Source organism: Cydia splendana, chromosome 19 (genome assembly GCF_910591565.1).
Source record: "Cydia splendana chromosome 19, ilCydSple1.2, whole genome shotgun sequence".
NCBI classification, from domain to species: domain Eukaryota; kingdom Metazoa; phylum Arthropoda; class Insecta; order Lepidoptera; family Tortricidae; genus Cydia; species Cydia splendana.
In genome coordinates this window covers 288,125-306,696 of record NC_085978.1, presented here as the reverse complement: position 1 = coordinate 306,696, position 18,572 = coordinate 288,125, and the positions used below count along the sequence as shown (strand labels likewise).

At 43.3% G+C, this 18,572-nt stretch overlaps 3 protein-coding genes across 4 annotated transcripts in view; 2 read left to right on the top strand and 1 right to left on the bottom strand.

The window, feature by feature from the left end:
- The window catches only part of LOC134799929 (nose resistant to fluoxetine protein 6-like), a 64,167-nt gene extending 55,592 nt beyond the window's left edge, over positions 1 to 8,575 (top strand). Inside the window, exons 9-13 of the mRNA XM_063772367.1 lie at positions 121 to 271; positions 564 to 747; positions 3,318 to 3,460; positions 3,728 to 4,940; positions 8,447 to 8,575. Coding sequence (XP_063628437.1) covers positions 121 to 271; positions 564 to 747; positions 3,318 to 3,460; positions 3,728 to 3,892 — 643 coding nt within the window. The 3' untranslated portion in view covers positions 3,893 to 4,940; positions 8,447 to 8,575. The remainder of the gene's footprint in view (positions 1 to 120; positions 272 to 563; positions 748 to 3,317; positions 3,461 to 3,727; positions 4,941 to 8,446) is intronic.
- Positions 8,576 to 9,515: 940 nt separating this feature from the next.
- On the bottom strand, positions 9,516 to 11,226 carry LOC134799916 (small nuclear ribonucleoprotein Sm D3). Its single transcript, XM_063772354.1, has 2 exons — positions 10,789 to 11,226; positions 9,516 to 10,329 (listed from the first exon to the last, which is right to left on the bottom strand). Exons 1-2 carry the CDS (start codon positions 11,096 to 11,098, stop codon positions 10,247 to 10,249), a joined length of 393 nt encoding a protein of 130 aa, XP_063628424.1. The 5' UTR covers positions 11,099 to 11,226; the 3' UTR covers positions 9,516 to 10,246.
- Positions 11,227 to 15,129: 3,903 nt separating this feature from the next.
- LOC134799886 (zinc finger protein 441-like) lies at positions 15,130 to 18,529 on the top strand. 2 transcript variants are annotated; one of them, XM_063772308.1, is made up of 8 exons: positions 15,130 to 15,386; positions 15,704 to 15,914; positions 16,305 to 16,432; positions 16,514 to 16,684; positions 16,849 to 17,105; positions 17,356 to 17,451; positions 17,615 to 17,690; positions 18,188 to 18,529. In XM_063772308.1, the coding sequence occupies exons 1-8, from the start codon at positions 15,225 to 15,227 to the stop codon at positions 18,323 to 18,325; spliced, it is 1,239 nt and encodes a 412-aa protein (XP_063628378.1). In that variant the 5' UTR covers positions 15,130 to 15,224; the 3' UTR covers positions 18,326 to 18,529. The 2 variants fall into 2 exon arrangements, with proteins under 2 accessions (XP_063628378.1, XP_063628379.1); XM_063772309.1 differs by having other exon boundaries at positions 15,131 to 15,386; positions 18,176 to 18,239.
- Positions 18,530 to 18,572: the final 43 nt, after the last annotated feature.

Genomic DNA, 18,572 nt, shown 5'->3' with positions numbered 1-18,572 from the left:
ACGTATTTTTTTGCACTTTTAATTTATTTCTAAGCTTAATAGCATCGTTCGCAGACGTTTCTGCTTGATACAAAAATTAACATATAATCTGTTCTACAAGATGTTAAATGGCATTTTCAGAGTGGTCCGTGTGAAGTACTACGGAGACCTATCCTTCAACATCCTGTACCAGTCCCCGCTGGGCAACGCACCGGGCACATTGGCAGGCTTGCTGCTGGCCTACGTCCATCATGAGATGCTGGAACGGAACAAGCAGCCGCAGCAGTATCGGGTATGTTACCAGTCCTGTACCAGTCTCCGCTGGGCAACGCACCGGGCACATTGGCAGGCTTGCTGCTGGCCTACGTCCATCATGAGATGCAGGAACGGAACAAGCAGCCGCAGCAGTATCGGGTATGTTACCAGTCCTGTACCAGTCTCCGCTGGGCAACGCACCGGGCACATTGGCAGGCTTGCTGCTGGCATACTCCTTCTCCTCCTTTTCCTCCTTGTCCGCCTCCTCCCCCTTCCTCCTCCTCTTGGTTGGTTTTCCTCTCAGCCTAAACCTAATTGGTATGTTGCAGTGGTTCCGCTGGGTGACTTGTGCGGGCGCTCCGCTGGCGATGTGGTGGGCGGCGTCGTCCCCGCTGCTGCTCGGCGCCGGCGCCCCCGCGCGCGCGCCCGCCGCCGCCCTCGCCGCGCTCGAGCGCCCCATCTTCAGCCTCTTCGTGGGCTTGGCTTTACTCGGGGCTATGCATGGAGTTCAGCGTGAGTATATTATACAGGGTGATCAATCCAAATGGTATGGAATGGTATGGAGAAGTCAGAAACTATGTGAGAGATAGCGAAATCTGTTCTTAGGAACCATGGCTTCGATTTTAGATTTAATAATAATGACATTCAATTATTTTTTTTAATCTATCATACATAACCGGGATTCGAACTGTGGTCAATATTCTTGTTGTTTGTTTGTATGGCAACTTTTAAACGATGCGTGATAGGTGGCGTGAAAATTTTTTTTGGAAAAACCCAAAATGGCGGCGGACACGGGCAAAGTCAAATTTCCAAGTAGGTTAAGCCCGAAGGGCGAGTTTCAAGCCGGGAGGCCGAAGGCCGACCCTGGCGGAAGGCCGAAGGCCCGGAGCATCCACCCAAAACGCGAGGCCGAAGGCCGAGCTGCGTGAATGCGGTGCTTCCAAGCGTTCTACAAGTTAACTGTCTTGATGAGCGAAGCCGGCGGGCCGAATGCCCGACGGCGAAGCGTCGAGGCTTGCAAAGGCCGAAGGCCGAGCTCCGCGTAGGGCCGAAGGCCCGAACCCAACTAACAATTTGAGGCGTAATTTAGGTTTATACGACCAAATTTTATGGTCGTATAAACGTCGTATATACGTTTATACGACGCGATTTGGGCGCAGCTTATTCAACTTAAAGTCGTAAAAAAGTTGAATAATGGTCGTTTTAATATATATTTAGTTGCATAGACGTCGTATATGCGTCGCCGATTCGACACTTCGTCGTATAAATAGTAACTACTATGACGCTTAATCGACTTAAGGAAGAGTAGTGGTGAGAAATACGATATTTATACGACTTTAAGTTGAGTTATTGCCGCTTAAAGGTCGTATAAATAACTTATTTCTTCAACGCAAGTTCCGCTTCGGCTTGTGTCAAAAATGACATCAATATTAACAGCAAGTGGTGTGGAATTGTATCTTTGAGAGAAGGTATAAGTAGCCATTTTTTTTAAGTTGGTGGTTTATGATATAGGAGACAAAAGTGTATAGTAAACTACTGCGCAGTTAAATTTACTGATGTTTGCTATATAAGTTTATAACTAATTGTTGATGCGCTTTTAAAATTCTTACCTATTTAATTATTTTAATTAACAAATTATTAAGCAGATGCTTTATAGGACAGTTATACAACTTGAGGTTTTATAATCTATACGTTTGATTTGGAATAGTCGCCATAGCTTTTCAAAAGTTGTATAACGTTTATTTTACCACATCTATTCGACTGTTGATTGAATAGCGGTAGTATAATAGCACTTTTGCTACTTAAATACGGATAGGGGTCGCCATTGTAACAGTTAGTCGACTGTTCTATAAAGAACACTTTTACGACGTGTATGCAACTATTAGTAGTTTAAAAGTCGCATAATAGTTATTCATACCACAAAATTGTCGTGACTACGACATTATTACGACCGTAATAATGAGGACCTCTATGCGACCAACTGTCGTGTAAGAAAGTTCTATAGGAGTCGTCGTGATACCTACTATACGACTGTCGTATAAAATGGTAGAATAAACGTTTATTCGACCTTGCTATACGACAATAAGTTTACCGACTATTAGTCGTATAAAATGGTAGAATAAACGTTTATTCGACCTTGCTATACGACAATAAGTATACCGACTATTAGTCGTATAAAATGGTAGAATAAACGTTTATTCGACCTTGCTATACGACTACAAGTTTCACCGACTATTTAGTTGTATAAAATGGTAGAATAAACATTTATTCGACCTTGCTACACGACAATAAGTTTATCCGACTATTTAGTTGCTTAATGCACTAGTCAAAATGACGACTGTTATGCTACTTTTATAATAGTTCAAGTCGTATAGCTACTTGATATACGACCAAATTGTTTGTTGGGAAGCGTCACACGAGAGGGGGAACTTTGAGCTTAAACACGACCCAACACTTTTCCTATTGGGAGTCGCGTTATGGGAGTCGGGGTGGAGGCTCCGGGCCTTCGGCCCTCCGCCGGGGTCGGCCTTCGGCCGCCCGACCTGAAGCTCGCTTAACCTAATTGGAAATTTGACTTTGCCAAGATTTAACCAAAAAAAAATTTTGATATGGTAATTTTGGGCCCCCGCTCGCCGCATGCCAAATCTCAGCGCGCTCGGACCAACTTGAAAAAAAAAAGTCAGCCATTTTGAATTTTTTTTAATGTAGTTTGTTTTGTCTCAGGGCCCTCTATGATATTTGGTCGAACACCCCCCACCTATCACGCATCGTTTAAAAGTTGCCATACAAACAAATACTACACACGATTACATAAAGAATATTGACCAGGTTCGAATCCCGGTTATGTATGATAGATTAAAAAATATTATTAAATCTAAAATCGACGCCATGGTTCCTAAGAACAGATTTCGCTATCTCTTATAGTTTCTGACCTCTCCATACTGACCCATTTGGATTGATCACCCTGTATAACTTGTCATGTCAGCTAGCGATTTGCTGACCGAGAGGGCATGGCACAGGTGACAAATCGTACAAAAAGAAATGAAAAAATCAGGATGACACGATTATTTTGCTATTTCCAGCGATCTGGGTGCGATTCTTCGCGTGGCCGGGCTGGGCTCCGGCGGCGCGGCTGAGTTTCGGCGCCCTGCTGCTGCACATGCCCATCAACACGGCGCTCATCGCTGCGCGTCGCGCGCCTACAGAACTCAACCGGTTGTCTATAGTACGTACAATATATTAATTATCTGACTGCGATTTGGCAATTCCTGAGGGCCTACTGCGGGTACTGACAGAGAAAGGCTAGAGAGACAGAGATAACAAAATTAAGATTTTCAATTTTCGCGGTATAAGCGTGGCCGGGCTGGATGCCAGACGACTGGCTTAGACTTGGACCCGCGATTTATGAAGACGGACGCATTCAGGTCTTGATCACCTTTCCTTTCGTCGATCGCTTCCATTGTGTGCCGGTTAATTTAAATTTGTTTTCCAGATAGTGGAATGGTTCGGCGTGGCGGGCACCGCGTACCTGGCAGCGCTGCCGCTGGCGCTGCTGGTGGAGCTGCCGGCGCAGCGCCTGCAGCGCGCGCTGGAGCAGCGGAGCCGCGCGCCGCCGCGCGAGCCCCGCCCCGCGCCCGTCGAGAAGACCAACCTGTGATCACTTGCTGACTTGCTGCCGAGCGGGATATGATATGACTATGTAATAGTACATGTTACCTGATTTTATTTCGAAGAATGACGACATATTGCAGCATATTAAGACGAACGCATTTGTCAAATTTATGGCGGTCGGTATCAGCGCCGAGCGTGCGTTTCGTGGCCGAGGCAAGGCGGCGTGACATAGGTACATAGATGGTCAAGCAAATCATGTCAGTACAAAAAAGGCGCAAAATTCAAATTTTATATGGGACGATAATCCTTCGCGCCTACATTTTTTAAATTTGCCGCCTTTTTCTACTGACAAGATTTGCTTGGCCATCTATACCTACTAACGTGAGCTTGATATGCTCGTTTTGCACGCGCTGTTAATTAAGATAAGGCGCGAAATACCATCGTGGGAACTCCGTGGTTATATAAAATTAGGGTACAGACCGTCTACCTTAACTCTGCACAGACTTAGTGGCGACAATGTATGACAGTGCCACTAGGGATAAATGTCACATCATAATATTTCATAGAAATTTTACATTCATGATGCCATTAATGGCACTGACTCTGTTTCTTGCCAAGTCGGTTATTAACTTTATCTGACTCTAGCTTCTAGGTATCATCTATTTACATCTTTTTTTAAGGAACAAGCTTCAATGATACACACAAAATGAAAATCTGTGAATGAATCTTTGAATGCAGAGTTACGAGACGGAAGGAACGAAAGTGTAAATATTTCTTACTGTCTAGTCTAATCGGTAATGATACATTGGGGAACCGCATGTGGGTTTTATGGGTTTCAAATTGTGAGGTGAATCTCGAAAAGTGGTTTGGCCAGATTTACTGACTAAAATTAAATATTATTAGTATATTATTACATTCAGAAAACGGCCAACGATCCAGTTACTCGTTGAGTGTGGGCGAGGCAATATTATGTAATGTTAAGATTAAGGATTATAATAGTGTATTGGTGTAAGCAAAGTGCTCTCTGGAAAGGTTTTAGCACTGTTTGTGATAATTTTGGTTACCTAGATGAAATGTGGCTGCTGAAAGTACGTGTTTATTAAGAGCGCTCTTACAAGAAAAGTCGAAATAATGCAAAATTGATGATACTAGTCGACGAAATTCAGGACTTTGCGCTCATTATTAGAAACAATGAGTACTTGTTCCAGTAAAAGCGTCTTCTTATCTTTATAAATATCGTTGTAAATATTAGAAAAAGGACTTATTAAATTAGTAATGATTTTTTTTCTGATGGTCGTTTCCGAAAAACCCCGTGAAGCACTGAATGGCGAGCTCTTATTTGGAAATGTTGAGAATTTTACTCTGCTAAACCTGGCTATTTTGTATTACTAATACCCTGTACTTTAGGCATATCAAACTATATTTTTCCTACATACCTTTGAGAAAGAGAAAATCAAAGTAAAACGAACTCGATTTTCTCTCCGAAACAAGTGTCAATTCCTACGAAAATCTACTTAATATCGAAGTCATTTTCATACTCAAGCAATCTGCAACGTTTGCTTATACTGTTGGTATACATTAGTGTTTATGAAATTCTACTATAATTTTTTGGCAATTTTTTGAAAACTACTCTATATTACCGATGACGCGCGCTGCGCCAGCTCAGTGCCGCGGCAGAGCTTGTAGAGGCAGGACGTGTGTCGGTCGGCTCCGCACATTTTCAACGGCGACGACGAGGTTTTTTATCATTGTGTGCGGCGGGCGCCGTGTAAAACGCTATACTGTGTGCGTGTAAACCGCAACGAGAGACTTTGATCCTAGCACTGTTTTTATAGTATTATAATTTATAATGGTACAGTTTAATAAACTACCGGACAGGATTAAAAATATTTGAAACGACCTGACATTCTATATGTATTTATTTGACTCAAGATAGTACTCAGGGTCTGATGATGGAGCCGGAAGGTGGTCACCGGTACCAATCAACCATGCAACTAAACCACTTCGTGTTTAGGCTCGTTTTATTCATCTCAACAAGATCTTTGACACAAGATAGTACTCAGGGTCTGATGATGGAGCCGGAAGGTGGTCACCGGTACCAATCAACCATGCAACTAAACCACTTCGTGTTTGGGCTCGTTTGATTCGGCTCAACAAGATCTTTGACTTAAGATAGTACTCAGGGTCTGATGATGGAGCCGGAAGGTGGTCACCAGTACCAATCAACAATGCAACTAAACCACTTCGTGTTTAGGCTCGTTTTATTCGTCTCAACAAGATCTTTGACTTAAGATAGTACTCAGGGTCTGATGATGGAGCCGGAAGGTGGTCACCGGTACCAATCAACCATGCAACTAAACCACTTCGTGTTTGGGCTCGTTTGATTCGTCTCAACAAGATCTTTGGCACAAGATAATACTCAGGGTCTGATGATGGAGCCGGAAGGTGGTCTCCGGTACCAATCAACCATGCAACTAAACCACTTCGTGTTTAGGCTCGTTTGATTCGTCTCAACAAGATCTTTGACACAAGATAGTACTCAGGGTCTGATGATGGAGCCGGCAGGTGGTCACCGGTACCAATCAACCATGCCACTAAACCACTTCGTGTTTAGGCTCGTTTTATTCGTTTCTATAAGATCTTTGACACAAGATAGTACTCAGGGTCTGATGTTGGAGCCGGAAGGTGGTCACCGGTACCAATCAACCATGCAACTAAACCACTTCGTGTTTAGGCTCGTTTGATTCGTCTCAACAAGACCTTAGACACAAGATAGTACTCAGGATCTGATGATGGAGCTGGAAGGTGGCCACGGGTACCAGTCTACCATGTAACTGAACCACTTCGTGTTTGGGCTCGTTTGATTTGTCGCAACAAGATCTTTGACACAAGGTAGTACTGAGGGTCTGATGATGGATCCGGAAGGTGGTGACCGGTACCAATCAACCATGCAACTAAACCACTTCGTGTTTGGCTTCGTTCGATTCGTCGCAACAAAATCTTTGACACAAGTTAGTACTCAGGGTCTGATGATGGAGCTGGACTGTGGCCACGGGTACCAGTCTACCATGTAACTGAACCACTTCGTGTTTGGGCTCGTTTGATTTGTCGCAACAAGATCTTTGACACAAGGTAGTACTGAGGGTCTGATGATGGATCCGGAAGGTGGTCACCGGTACCAATCAACCATGCAACTAAACCACTTCGTGTTTGGCTTCGTTCGATTCGTCGCAACAAGATCTTTGACACAAGTTAGTACTCAGGGTCTGATGATGGAGCTGGACTGTGGCCACGGGTACCAGTCTACCATGTAACTGAACCACTTCGTGTTTGGGCTCGTTTGATTCCTCGCAATAAGATGTTTGAGACAAGATACTACTCAGGGCCTGATGATGGAGCTGATGATGATTGACAGGTACCCGTCGCCACCTTCGCGCTCCATCATCAGACCCTGAGTACTACCTTGTGTCAAAGATCTTGTTGAGATGAATAAAACGTGCCTAAACACGAAATGGTTTAGTTGCATGGTTGATTGGTACCGGTGACCACCTTCCGGCTCCAACATCAGACCCTGAGTACTATCTTGTGTCAAAGATCTTGTTGAAACGAATAAAACGAGCCTAAACACGAAGTGGTTTAGTTGCATGGTTGATTGGTACCGGTGACCACCTTCCAGCTCCATCATCAGACTCTGAGTATCACCTAGTGTCAAAGATCTTGTTGAGACGAATCAAACGATCCTAAACACGATGTGGTTTAGTTGCATGGTTGATTGGTAATGGTACCTTCCAGCTCCATCATCAGACCCTGAGTACTGTCTTGTCTCAAAGATCTTGTTGAGACGAATCAAACGAGCCCAAACACGAAGTTGTTTAGTTACATGATAGACTGGTACCCGTGGCCACCTTCCAGCTCCATCATCAGACCCTGTGTATCTTCAGTCTCAAAGATCTTGTTGAGACGAATCAAACGAGCCTAATCATGTTACTACATGGTTGATTGGTATCCGTGACCACCTTAATCATCATCAGATCCTCAGTACCAGTTCGTTTTTAAACCCTCGTTGATACAAACTTTACAACCTATAGGTACCAAATGCAATGACGAAACATGTAAATAAGCGAGTAGGTACCTATAATTTCTTTCGAGTAATATACCTTCATAAGTACGAGTATGGGGCTATTCATAAATTACGTCGTTTCAAATGGGAGGAGTGGGGGGGGGGGGGGGGGTCTGGACATCGGATGATGGTAACATGACGTAGGAGGAAACAGATTCATCCGAAGCTTGATTTTTGGATGATTTGAGGGGTGGGGGGGTCAAAAATCGTCAAAAATAGATGACGTAATTTATGAACAGCCCCTATGTACATTTGCACTGCATTTAGTATTTTCGTACTTACCAAATAACAGTTTAAGAACTTTAAAAGTTAAGTACAGTTAGTGTTGTTATGGTTGATTTCAATATGCTTCGCGAAGGATCAAGAATGTTTATCCATCATTGTAGTGCGAGTGTGGTAGAAGGGATCGGCGTACTGAGCTCGCACGGCCTGCCGCAGCGCGTAAAATACCTAAACTCGCTCAACGCCGAAATGTAATAGCGCTCTTAAGCTCTTGATGTTTTATATATATTCCAGATATTAAAATGAGAGTTTGATGGGTAAATTTCTTTCCCAACTATTAAGATAATTTTGTACAAAATTGACAGATATGTATGACAAATATCTGGCCCCAATTTCACCACGGTGACAGGTGCGACAAATTGTAAAATCACTGTTGCTGACGTCACAGGCATCCATGGGCTACGGTTACCACTTACCATCGGGCGGGCCGTATTCCTGTTTGCCACCATCATTGTATTATTTAAAAAAACTTTATTATATCGGAAAAAAACAGATATTTCTTTTGCGAAGTTTCTGACAATTGTCAAGATTTAGAAGAATTGTAGGTAATTCTTGACAGGTAATGAGTTATATGTCGGAATTTCGTGACAATTGTAGTGTTTCTTGTGACAATTGTCATAAACATAGCAAGAGAAATATCTGTTTTTTTTCCGATATAATAAAGTTTTTTTAATAAAACAATGATGGTGGCAAACAGGAATACGGCCCGCCCGATGGTAAGCGGTAGCCGTAGCCCATGGATGCCTGTGACGTCAGCAACAGTGATGTTTTACAATTGTCGCATCCGTCACCGTGGTGAAATTGGAGCCTGGAATGTAAAAACACTCTACATACCTATTTATTTAGTGCTAACTAGGGCCAGTTTTCTGAAAGCATAACATCTTCATGCTTTTAACAAAAATGTGCGTTATTTTTTTTATGAAATGGACCTTATCACTGGACGTAGTTAGTAAAAAAATCTGGTCTCAAGGCCCCCAAGTATGACTTTTATTTTTGTGAGGTTTTGATTTTATAGATAGACTTGTGGAAGTCTAGACCATTTGCCTGACATGGGGTCCTTCTACACCCAATTGACAGACTACATCTCATATTTACTATAAGCTGGTAAAAGTTGTGAATAGTAATGTCTCTGTTCAAAGCAAAATGAGCCTTAATACATAAGAAATACGCCTTAGATTTATATGGTGAGGTTTGGAGACTAAATAGACTAAACTTTGCTCAATGTTAACTAATACTAAGTGGTGTAAATAAATGAAACTAAGTGAAATAGTATTTCTTTGTTTTATTGTGTCATTTCACACACATATCACAAATTTTATACACAAGAGATGCACCCACTAAGATTTCATTTTACATTTAGATCCCATTATTTTGATAGAGATTAGAGAATTATAACTTCTCAAAATACTAAAGAATAATTGATTACTAAATAGAGCTGATAATGATAATGTTTAATAATCGTGAAAGTTTAAATCAGTGTTTTGAGCTGATTTTAATTCTGTCAAAATAATGGGATTAAGTTATCCATGCTTTCATTTCCTAAATACCTCAAAACCCTGAACTACTTTAGGAAAAAACACGCAGGTTTGCAAAAATATTGACTGGTCACTAAGGTCATTATTCCAATAAAAGATATTAATGAAGTTTTTGATCTAAAAGTACAAGACTTTTTAAAAATCCGTAATTGGCATCAAAATCTACAGACAAGTCATGAAAAATATGTCTGCAACCACAAAAGTCAGGTGGTTGGTGTGAAACTTAATAATGACCCATTATTCAATACATTTCCATGACCATCAAACTTGAAACAGGTTGTGGAGTGAAATACTCTTCACTTCAAAATAAACAAAAATGTATCCTCAGACAGCACAACTGCCAATAAAATGCAGATTCATTGGCAATAGTGTATTATGTAACTCACATACAAGGCGCGGCAGTGAGCCTGCAGTAGAGTAGTAAAACTTAGTCTAGCCTAGCCTACTGTATGGGGGGTGTGGACTAACGTCTTGAAGGCCCGGAGCCACCTTGCCAGCCTCCACGGTGCCCGCCGCCTCTCCCGCCCGGTCTACCTCGACCTGCAGCTGGAAAAAGATAATAACTATTGTTAAAACCATGGATGGATTGATATTCAATGTTATGATGAGGGTAAGGATAGTTTTATCTGGTTAAGGCTTAGTTGAAAGTAATTTTTACCCAATATGTATATGGATTATATGAAATTAAAAATTGTCCCTATGTCTTTCAAAAGAGTTCATTTGAACTAAAGTATTTTTCAATGATCAACTATGAATGTTATTTAGTAGTTATATCTGTTACTACACTGTATTTGTGGTTGTATTGTAATTTTTATATTCAAAGAGTACCTAAATATGTAATAAATAGCACACTCTTTTTACAAACCGAGTTTGCAGTTAAATAGTGTAATCAGCTGAGAAGTAACAACAATGCATCTTGACATAAAATCACTGCATCTTATCGACAACAACAAACAACCAACATGTTTGTATCAAAACAGTGCAATAGCTGCTGCAGCTACCAACCTTGTGCCCTTAGTATAGCGCTCTTCCCGCGGCCTGCCGTCGGCTTGTTCCCCTGCCGCTTAAACATCGGCGCATTCTTCAGCATGTCGGGCAGGATGAGGAAGCGGATCTTCGAGCCCCGGATGTACACGTTCTCCAGCTGAGCGACGCGGCCGTCGCGGTAAGTCACCGTCACCTGCGTCATGGTGCAGTTCATGTTGTCTTCGGCCTCGATTAGCTTCCCCCGGTAAACTTCACCGGTATTCGTTTCGCAGGTCACTACATGACCTTCGGCTTCGTGAAGTACTTTAATAGGCACTCCGATAGACATATTGTAGCCTTTAAGCACAAATTTTCTATAAAAATCACAAGATTATCAAGAAGTTAACGGGATTTTTAGCGATTTATACCGCAATTTTGCAAGAAATTTACAATAATAATATAATGGCGGCAGAGGGGACGCTGACCGAATGACAGTTGTCAAAACAAATCTGTTCGACACACATATAAAAACGCAGTAAATCTGACGCCTGGTAAATAAAACTGTAGGGCTACCGCCAATACCGAAAATCGTCAATTGCGGGCATTTTTCTCTGTCACTCTAATTACGCCTTCATTGGAGTAAAAGAGTAAGATCCCCGCAATTTGCGAATTTCGGTTTTCGCGGTAGCCCCTCTGTTTCTTTTGTTTATAAATAGTTTATAATTTTGTTTTATGAAAAGAGTTTCTAATGACCAAACAAAATAAATGGATTTATCTACTTTGTATTTTCGTTCCGAACAAAAGCATTTAAATATAAACGGCGGCGGCAAACCATATTTCTTAAATACGTTAGAAATAAGATCATTCCAGCTCTTATTTTTAACGCGAAATATGATATAAAATTTGTTTGATATCAATTAAACAAAAATTGAGAGCAAATTTTTGATAAACTTAATGATTTTTATGTCATTTACTTGTCGTTATCGGGGGGCACGGCAGTGCCCCGCCAAGACGAGCGCGAAGCAACCACTGCCGTACCATCCTTTACTGGAACCATTTCGCCGCATTTTCAGGTCCCTATTTGAGAACCTCTGGATAAGACCAGAACGCAGAAATTTTCGTCATCCAGTAAGCTATAATCACATACTTAAAATCCAAAATTTCAAGTCTGTAGGTCATTTAGTTCCGAAGTTAAGCGAAAGCAAAGTTTCGCATTTATGACACACACTCACTCACTTATGATCATCAGAATAGAACTAGTACTTCCCATAAACTCAGAGAGCTGAAATTTGGTACAGAGTTAGGATTTAATGGCCACATAAAGTGAAAACTATAAAAACTAGGATAATCGAAGATCTGGAGTACCTGGTGACCCTGATTAGAAAACACAAGAGCCTAACCAAACTATTGGAGATCGACATACCGCCTTTACAAAAAATATTCAAATTGGCGTGCCGCTTCATTTGATGTCAAAAATCGAAGGTCTGAAGTATCTGATGAAGAACCCTCAGCTGGTCTCAGTTGTATTAAGGCTCCGTCAGACATAGGCGTTTTGCTTGGTGCAACATATGTACACACTGTTTTGGTCATCCGACACGCCTTGATGAGCCTTTGGGAAAGTAGTACCCAAGATGGAGCTGATGCTGAACCCTGGCTGTACCTAGTGGAACTCAGGTTTGGTGCAACATACGCCCACGCTATTTTGGTCATCCGTCACATCTTGATGAGCACTTGGGAGAGCAGTACCCAAGATAGAGCTGATGCTGAACCCTGGCTGTACCTAGTGGAACTCAGGTTTGGTGCAACATAGGCCCACGCTATTTTGGTCATCCGTTACATCTTGATGAGCACTTGGGAACGCAGTACCCAAGATAGAGCTGATGCTGAACCCTGGCTGTACCTACTGGAACTCAGGTTTGGTGCAACATAGGCCCACGCTATTTTGGTCATCCGTCACATCTTGATGAGCACTTGGGAGAGCAGTACCTGAAATAGAGCTGATGCTGAACGCTAGCTGTACCTAGTGGAACTCAGGTTTGGTGCAACATAGGCCAACGCTATTTTGGTCATCCGTCACATCTTGATGAGCACTTGGGAGAGCAGTACCCAAGATAGAGCTAATGCTGAACCCTGGCTGTACCTACTGGAACTCAGGTTTGGTGTAACATAGGCCAACGCTAGTTTGGTCATCCATCACATCTTGATGAGCACTTGGGAGAGCAGTACCCGAAATAGAGCTGATGCTGAACCCTGGCTGTACCTAGTGGAACTTAGGTTTGGTGCAACATAGCCCCACGCTATTTTGGTCATCCGTTACATCTTGATGATCGCCTAGTGGAACTCTGCAACAGGCATACGACAACAAGTCGGTTAACCAAAACAAAGTGTGCCTATGTTGCACCAAACCTGAGTTCCACTAGGTACAGCCAGGGTTCAGCATCAGCTCTATCTTGGGTACTGCTCTCCCAAGTGCTCATCAAGATGTGACGGATGATCAAAATAGCGTGGGCTTATGTTGTACCAAACCTGAGTTCTACTAGGTACAGCCAGGGTTCAGCATCAGCTCTGTCTAAGGTACTGCTCTCCCAAGTGCTCATCAAGATGTGACGGATGACCAAAATAGCGTGGGCTTATGTTGCACCAAACCTGAGTTCCACTAGTTACAACCAGGGTTCAGCATCAGCTCAGATCTATGTATACTAAAACCTTTACCAGAATGTAACAAACACTTGTCTGAAAACCGCATCAAAATCGGTTCAGCCAATCGCGAGACAATCGCGAACAAACATACATACGGGTCAAACTGAGAACCTTTATTTTAAGGCGGTTAAAAATACATCAACTTTGACATTTTTGGCAGTAATGCAGTCGGCAGAGCTATACTGCACCAGGATTGCAGCATGCACTACTGCCGACTGAATTACTGAGGTAAATATCTAAAATTCGGTCAGCATCATCGTATTTGACATTTGCTGCAGTAATGCAGTCGGCAGTATTGTCGCAATATACTGCTGCAGGCTACAAAACGCTCGTGAAACTATTCAACGTCCATGATCATGCTTTCCAACGTCCAACGTTCAGTAATCAAGTGACCGCTCGCAACACGCGCTGTGTTGTGTGTGACTGCGCGGGCGTGATCAAAGCGGGTCGCGCGCGCAGCGCGCCGGCGGGTCGCTGCGTCCAAGCGCAGATCGCGAGCGCCACGCGCTCGCGTCACGCTCGCATCGTGCGCCGCTCACGCCGCGCTTTGAAAACGCTCATGTGTGACGGAGCCTTTAGAGATATGGTAATAAAAAAACTACTCCTAAAAAGAAAAAAAAGGTGTCAAATAAGAAAATCTAATAAAATAAATCAATATGCCCACGTTTCTTTCTACAAAAAGAAGTGAAATCCCACCAAAAACATTCTGTAAAAAACTAGCCAAGTCTCGATGGAGCTGCTTGTTTATCTCTAAAAAGTAATGAAATCTAGACAAAGTCGTGCCAAGTCTAAGGTTCCTTACTGCGATTTCTTTATTATTATAGTTAATGTTGTGTGACTTGGGGGCTATTCATAAATTACGTCATTTCAAATTAGGGGGGGGGGGGTCTGGACATCGGATGACGGTAGCATGAAGTAGGAGGAAATGGGGTCATTTGAAGCATGATTTTTGGATGATTATAGGGGGGGGGGGTCCAAAATCGTCAAAAATCGATGACGTAATTTATGGACAGCCCCTTGGCCGTTGAAGGGTACACAAGGGTACAAAACCAGGTGCTCCATGACACCAAACATACAGTATAAAAAATTATTTCCAGTACAGACGGACTTCTAATCATTGATAGAAGTCCGTCTGTACGTCTATTTTATGTTAGATCGATGGTCGATTTGACGCTTCAAAAAGAAGTGTTTGTTTCAGGCTCGCCTATACATAAGTATTATTGAAATACGCAGCTTTATCAAGCCTACAATTGACTGGTTATTGCATCAACGTTTTCCAAGTGGCAATTTTCCATCGTCAATGGGTAGCGGTTCTGGCGACAGATTGGTGCAATGGTGTCATGGAGCACCTGGTTTTGTACCCTTGTGTACCCTTCAACGGCCAAGTCACACAACATTAACTATAATAATAAAGAAATCGCAGTAAGGAACCTTAGACTTGGCACGACTTTGTCTAGATTTCATTACTTTTTAGAGAAAAACAAGCAGCTCCATCGAGACTTGGCTAGTTTTTTACAGAATGTTTTTGGTGGGATTCTTTATTACCACGATATATTCATATGAAATGAAATAAAATGTTTTTCACGTCTTACAACATTTTTTCAAGTATCCTAAATAGCTTGAGTCGCGTCACTTTTTTGAACTGTCACATTTTTGTCACTTCTTTGCTTTGCGTCGTTCTTTTCCGAACGAAGAGAAGAGTGAATTCCTATTATTTTGTACAGTTTACGTTTGTGTATTTGTGTTCATTACTTTTAAATATCAAGCACGGTGTGATGGCGACGGTGATGAAGGTGGAGACGGAAGCGGAGGCGTGCTGCGTGTGCGGCGGCGGCGGCGGCGAGCTGCTGTCGCCGGAGGAGCACGACGCGGCCGCTCCGCCGCTCTCCGGCGCGCCGCCGCTGCGGACCATGCTGCTGCAGATCAACAACAACAAGGTACTGTAGCCGCCAGCTCGCCATCGGTCTCATTTTAGTGTATTTACACTTTGTTTTCGGTCTGGTTAGTGAGTGGCGGGAAATCACGACTTTAGCTCTGTTTTTATAACCCAGATACTAATGTTAGCCAATTTACTACTCAATCATCCTGTTCTTGTACCAATTTTGTATTAAAATGACAGAGTGGTTGGACAAATTGGGGCAAACATACTAATCACATAAGCATCTCGCATCTCGCATATAACAACAAAGTTTATAAGTTTTAGGACAATACTGTGTCTATTTACCAAATGAACTTTATTTCCCTATTGTCTTAGGTGTTGCCAGAGGGCCGTATCTGCGGCGGTTGCGCGCGCCGCGCTGCAGAGTCGTATGAGTTCAGCTGCGCACTGTCTGCGCGGGCTGCGGCGCCGCTCGGCGACAAGTTGCGCGCCTTGCGTAGGCGCTTGCACGAGCTCACACAGCGCATTGATGTGTTCATTGTTGTGGGTGGAGCAGGGGCTGCTCAAGGCACATATAGTGAGGAAGGTATGTCACCAAAGGTCAGATTTATCTCTTATGGTTCTGTTATTAGTATCTAAAGGTTCTTGTTTTTTACTACAACTGGGAGCTACTTTACTGGGAACCTCAATTGTTAGGACGTAAATATTATCACAAATTCAACCAAGGGTTCTCCTGCTTATAATATTACCTCTTCAGGACCACCAGTTAAGCACCACTGATATAGAGTTTAAACTAGCTACAATTACTTTAAATTTTACACTGAATCATGGTATAAGTAGTAGTAGTAGTAATCACTTTATTGTACACAACACAGGTTTACATAATATTTACAGAAATAAAGTCATGAATAAGTCATGGTCTTGATAATAATTTTACAATTTAAACAATCTGGAATGTCCTTATTATTGTTTGCAGACATTATTATGGTGGAGAAGGACGCGCTAGCTGCCGCAGCCGCCGCTGATGACGAGGAACTGGAGCGTGCAAGGAATGCTCGAGGGGACCATGTGTACCAGTGCTCCGTTTGCCCCTTGTCTTTCCAGGTATTTACAAACTCAAAGGCAAAATGCTAATTATAATTTACACACTATCTAAAATTAACTCCCATGTTTCATATGTTTTAGCGTGTGTCAGAATACCGCACCCACATGGCAACGCACCCGACGGATGCCTTACACTCATGCTGGACGTGCGGTGCCCAGTTCACTACTCCGGTGGCTCTCCGGGAGCACCAGGCCACTCACGCCCCGGCCCCGCAGCATGCACAATGTAATCTTTGCCACACGCAGTTGCAGGTACAATACATTTTTGGTAGTTTTGGAACAAATTTTGTAAGAACACTAAATCCTCATCATCTTCAAATTTCATTCCTATTCATGGCTTTTTTTAGAATAAAGCTACTTCTTCTACTGTGTTTTTTTATTGTTAAGCTGTATAACAAAGCGTATTTATGGTATAGTCCCAGTCGGAGCTCCGGCGGCACGAGCAGCAGTGCCCGTCGCGCTGCCCGTGCTGCGCGCTGCTGCTGGCGGACCGCGCCGCGCTCGCCGCGCACGTGGGCGCCGCGCACGGCCGCGGCGGCCGCCAGCACGCCTGCCCCGCCTGCTTCCTCACCCTGGACACCGCCGCCGACCTGTCCGCCCACGTGCTCAGACACAGGCAGGCGAGGCAGTTCGTGTGCGGACATGACGGGTGCATACTCCGCTTCGGCACTAGGTGAGGCGACAGAGTATCTCACTTCACAGGACGAGATCCCCGTTTGGTTTACTATGTCATCTTTGAGATGTCTGCGTCTAGTTTCCGTATGATATTTTCACTGCAATTGTCCTTCATTAAAACGTGTAAAAATGTAAAAATTAAAATTACAATTTTGCGGGAGCCCCCTCCTGATGAACCATCCCTGTCTATATTATTAATTTGAGTGAGAGAAGAACTATTGTCATTAACCGTTCCGTTTTATGTCCAGGAGTAACCTGATGTCGCACATCCGCAAGTGCCACGGCGGCGCCGAGGAGGCGCAGCGGGAGCCCGACTCGACGTCCTGCGCGGAGTGCGGCCGCACGTGAGTGGAACATACATTTACATCTAACAACGTTTTAACTTTGGTCGCGTGGTATAGGTTGCGATTGCGATAATTTCATTGTTTGGTATGGCTTTTATAATAACTTGTGTTTTATTACGCAATAGGTAGGACCCTGCTGTATATTAAAATTGTTTGTGTGCAGGTTCGCGAGCGTGGCGGCCATGAAGCGACACGCGCGCGTGCACCGCAACGCGCAGGTGGACCAGGCGCAGGCGCAGGTAACGATACAGATTCATTTGTAAGATAAACATTACGCGATTAAGTCCCGTTATCGGTAGTAATAATGTATAAGAATCGTCAAAATTTAAATCAGCACTTCTACCTCCCTCCTTTTGGTGGTAAACTTGCTTACGGCCCGCGTGATGAAAGCCGCAGCCTATGCTCACTCGATAAGTCATTGGAGGGAGAATTGAGCAAAATCTCACCAGAGTGGTAGGAGGGTAGAAAAATCGCCAAAATTTGAGGCGAAAAAATTAACGACTTACACATTTTAAACTTACTAGTCTTTCCCATAACGGAACGATGGTGTTCCAGATCTTTGGGAGGCGTGCGCGGAGCCGAAGTCAACACGTAGAGGCCCTTTTGACACTTTAATGAAATGTTAGGGGTACACCGAGCGGATGCTGCCCTTGCCCGTGTCATGGGACGCACGCAGTTATTACAAACTTAGTAGTTATTACTAAGATGTATAGTTTACACATAGTGTTGTTGACAGGAGGGCGACGAGGGCACCGAGATGCTGATGATGGAGACGGAGGAGCTGGAGGGCGAGGTGGAGTACCTGGAGGTGGAGACCCTGGAGGACGCCGAGCTCTACGCCGACCGCAAGCCCCAGCTGCCCAAACTGCACTGATCACCATCTCTTTAATTCCTCCTTCCATTAATTAAGTGGATGAGATGCAAAAATATGTATGGATTTATTTGCTCCTAACTCTTATGATATGAAAATCATGTCATTCAAATAAGTCAAACAAAGCAGCATTGAGCAAGAGAGGAAAATAGGGACTACGGCAAGTACGCTCGTGCTCTATGAACAAGCGGTCGTCCACTATATGCTTCTGTCTGATTGACTCGAGTTTGATTTTATGGCGTAGTAGAAA

Bases quoted from the DNA above. Each gene is read 5' to 3' on its own strand.
- LOC134799916 (XM_063772354.1), bottom strand. From the start codon at position 11,098: ATGTCTATCGGAGTGCCTATTAAAGTACTTCACGAAGCCGAAGGTCAT. The intron at 10,330-10,788 runs GTTGGTAGCTGC...ATCTTTTTCCAG, and splicing joins CGCTATACTAAGGGCACAAG to CTGCAGGTCGAGGTAGACCG.
- LOC134799886 (XM_063772308.1), top strand. From the start codon at position 15,225: ATGGCGACGGTGATGAAGGTGGAGACGGAAGCGGAGGCGTGCTGCGTG. The intron at 15,915-16,304 runs GTATGTCACCAA...TATTGTTTGCAG, and splicing joins AGGCACATATAGTGAGGAAG to ACATTATTATGGTGGAGAAG. The intron at 16,433-16,513 runs GTATTTACAAAC...CATATGTTTTAG, and splicing joins TTTGCCCCTTGTCTTTCCAG to CGTGTGTCAGAATACCGCAC.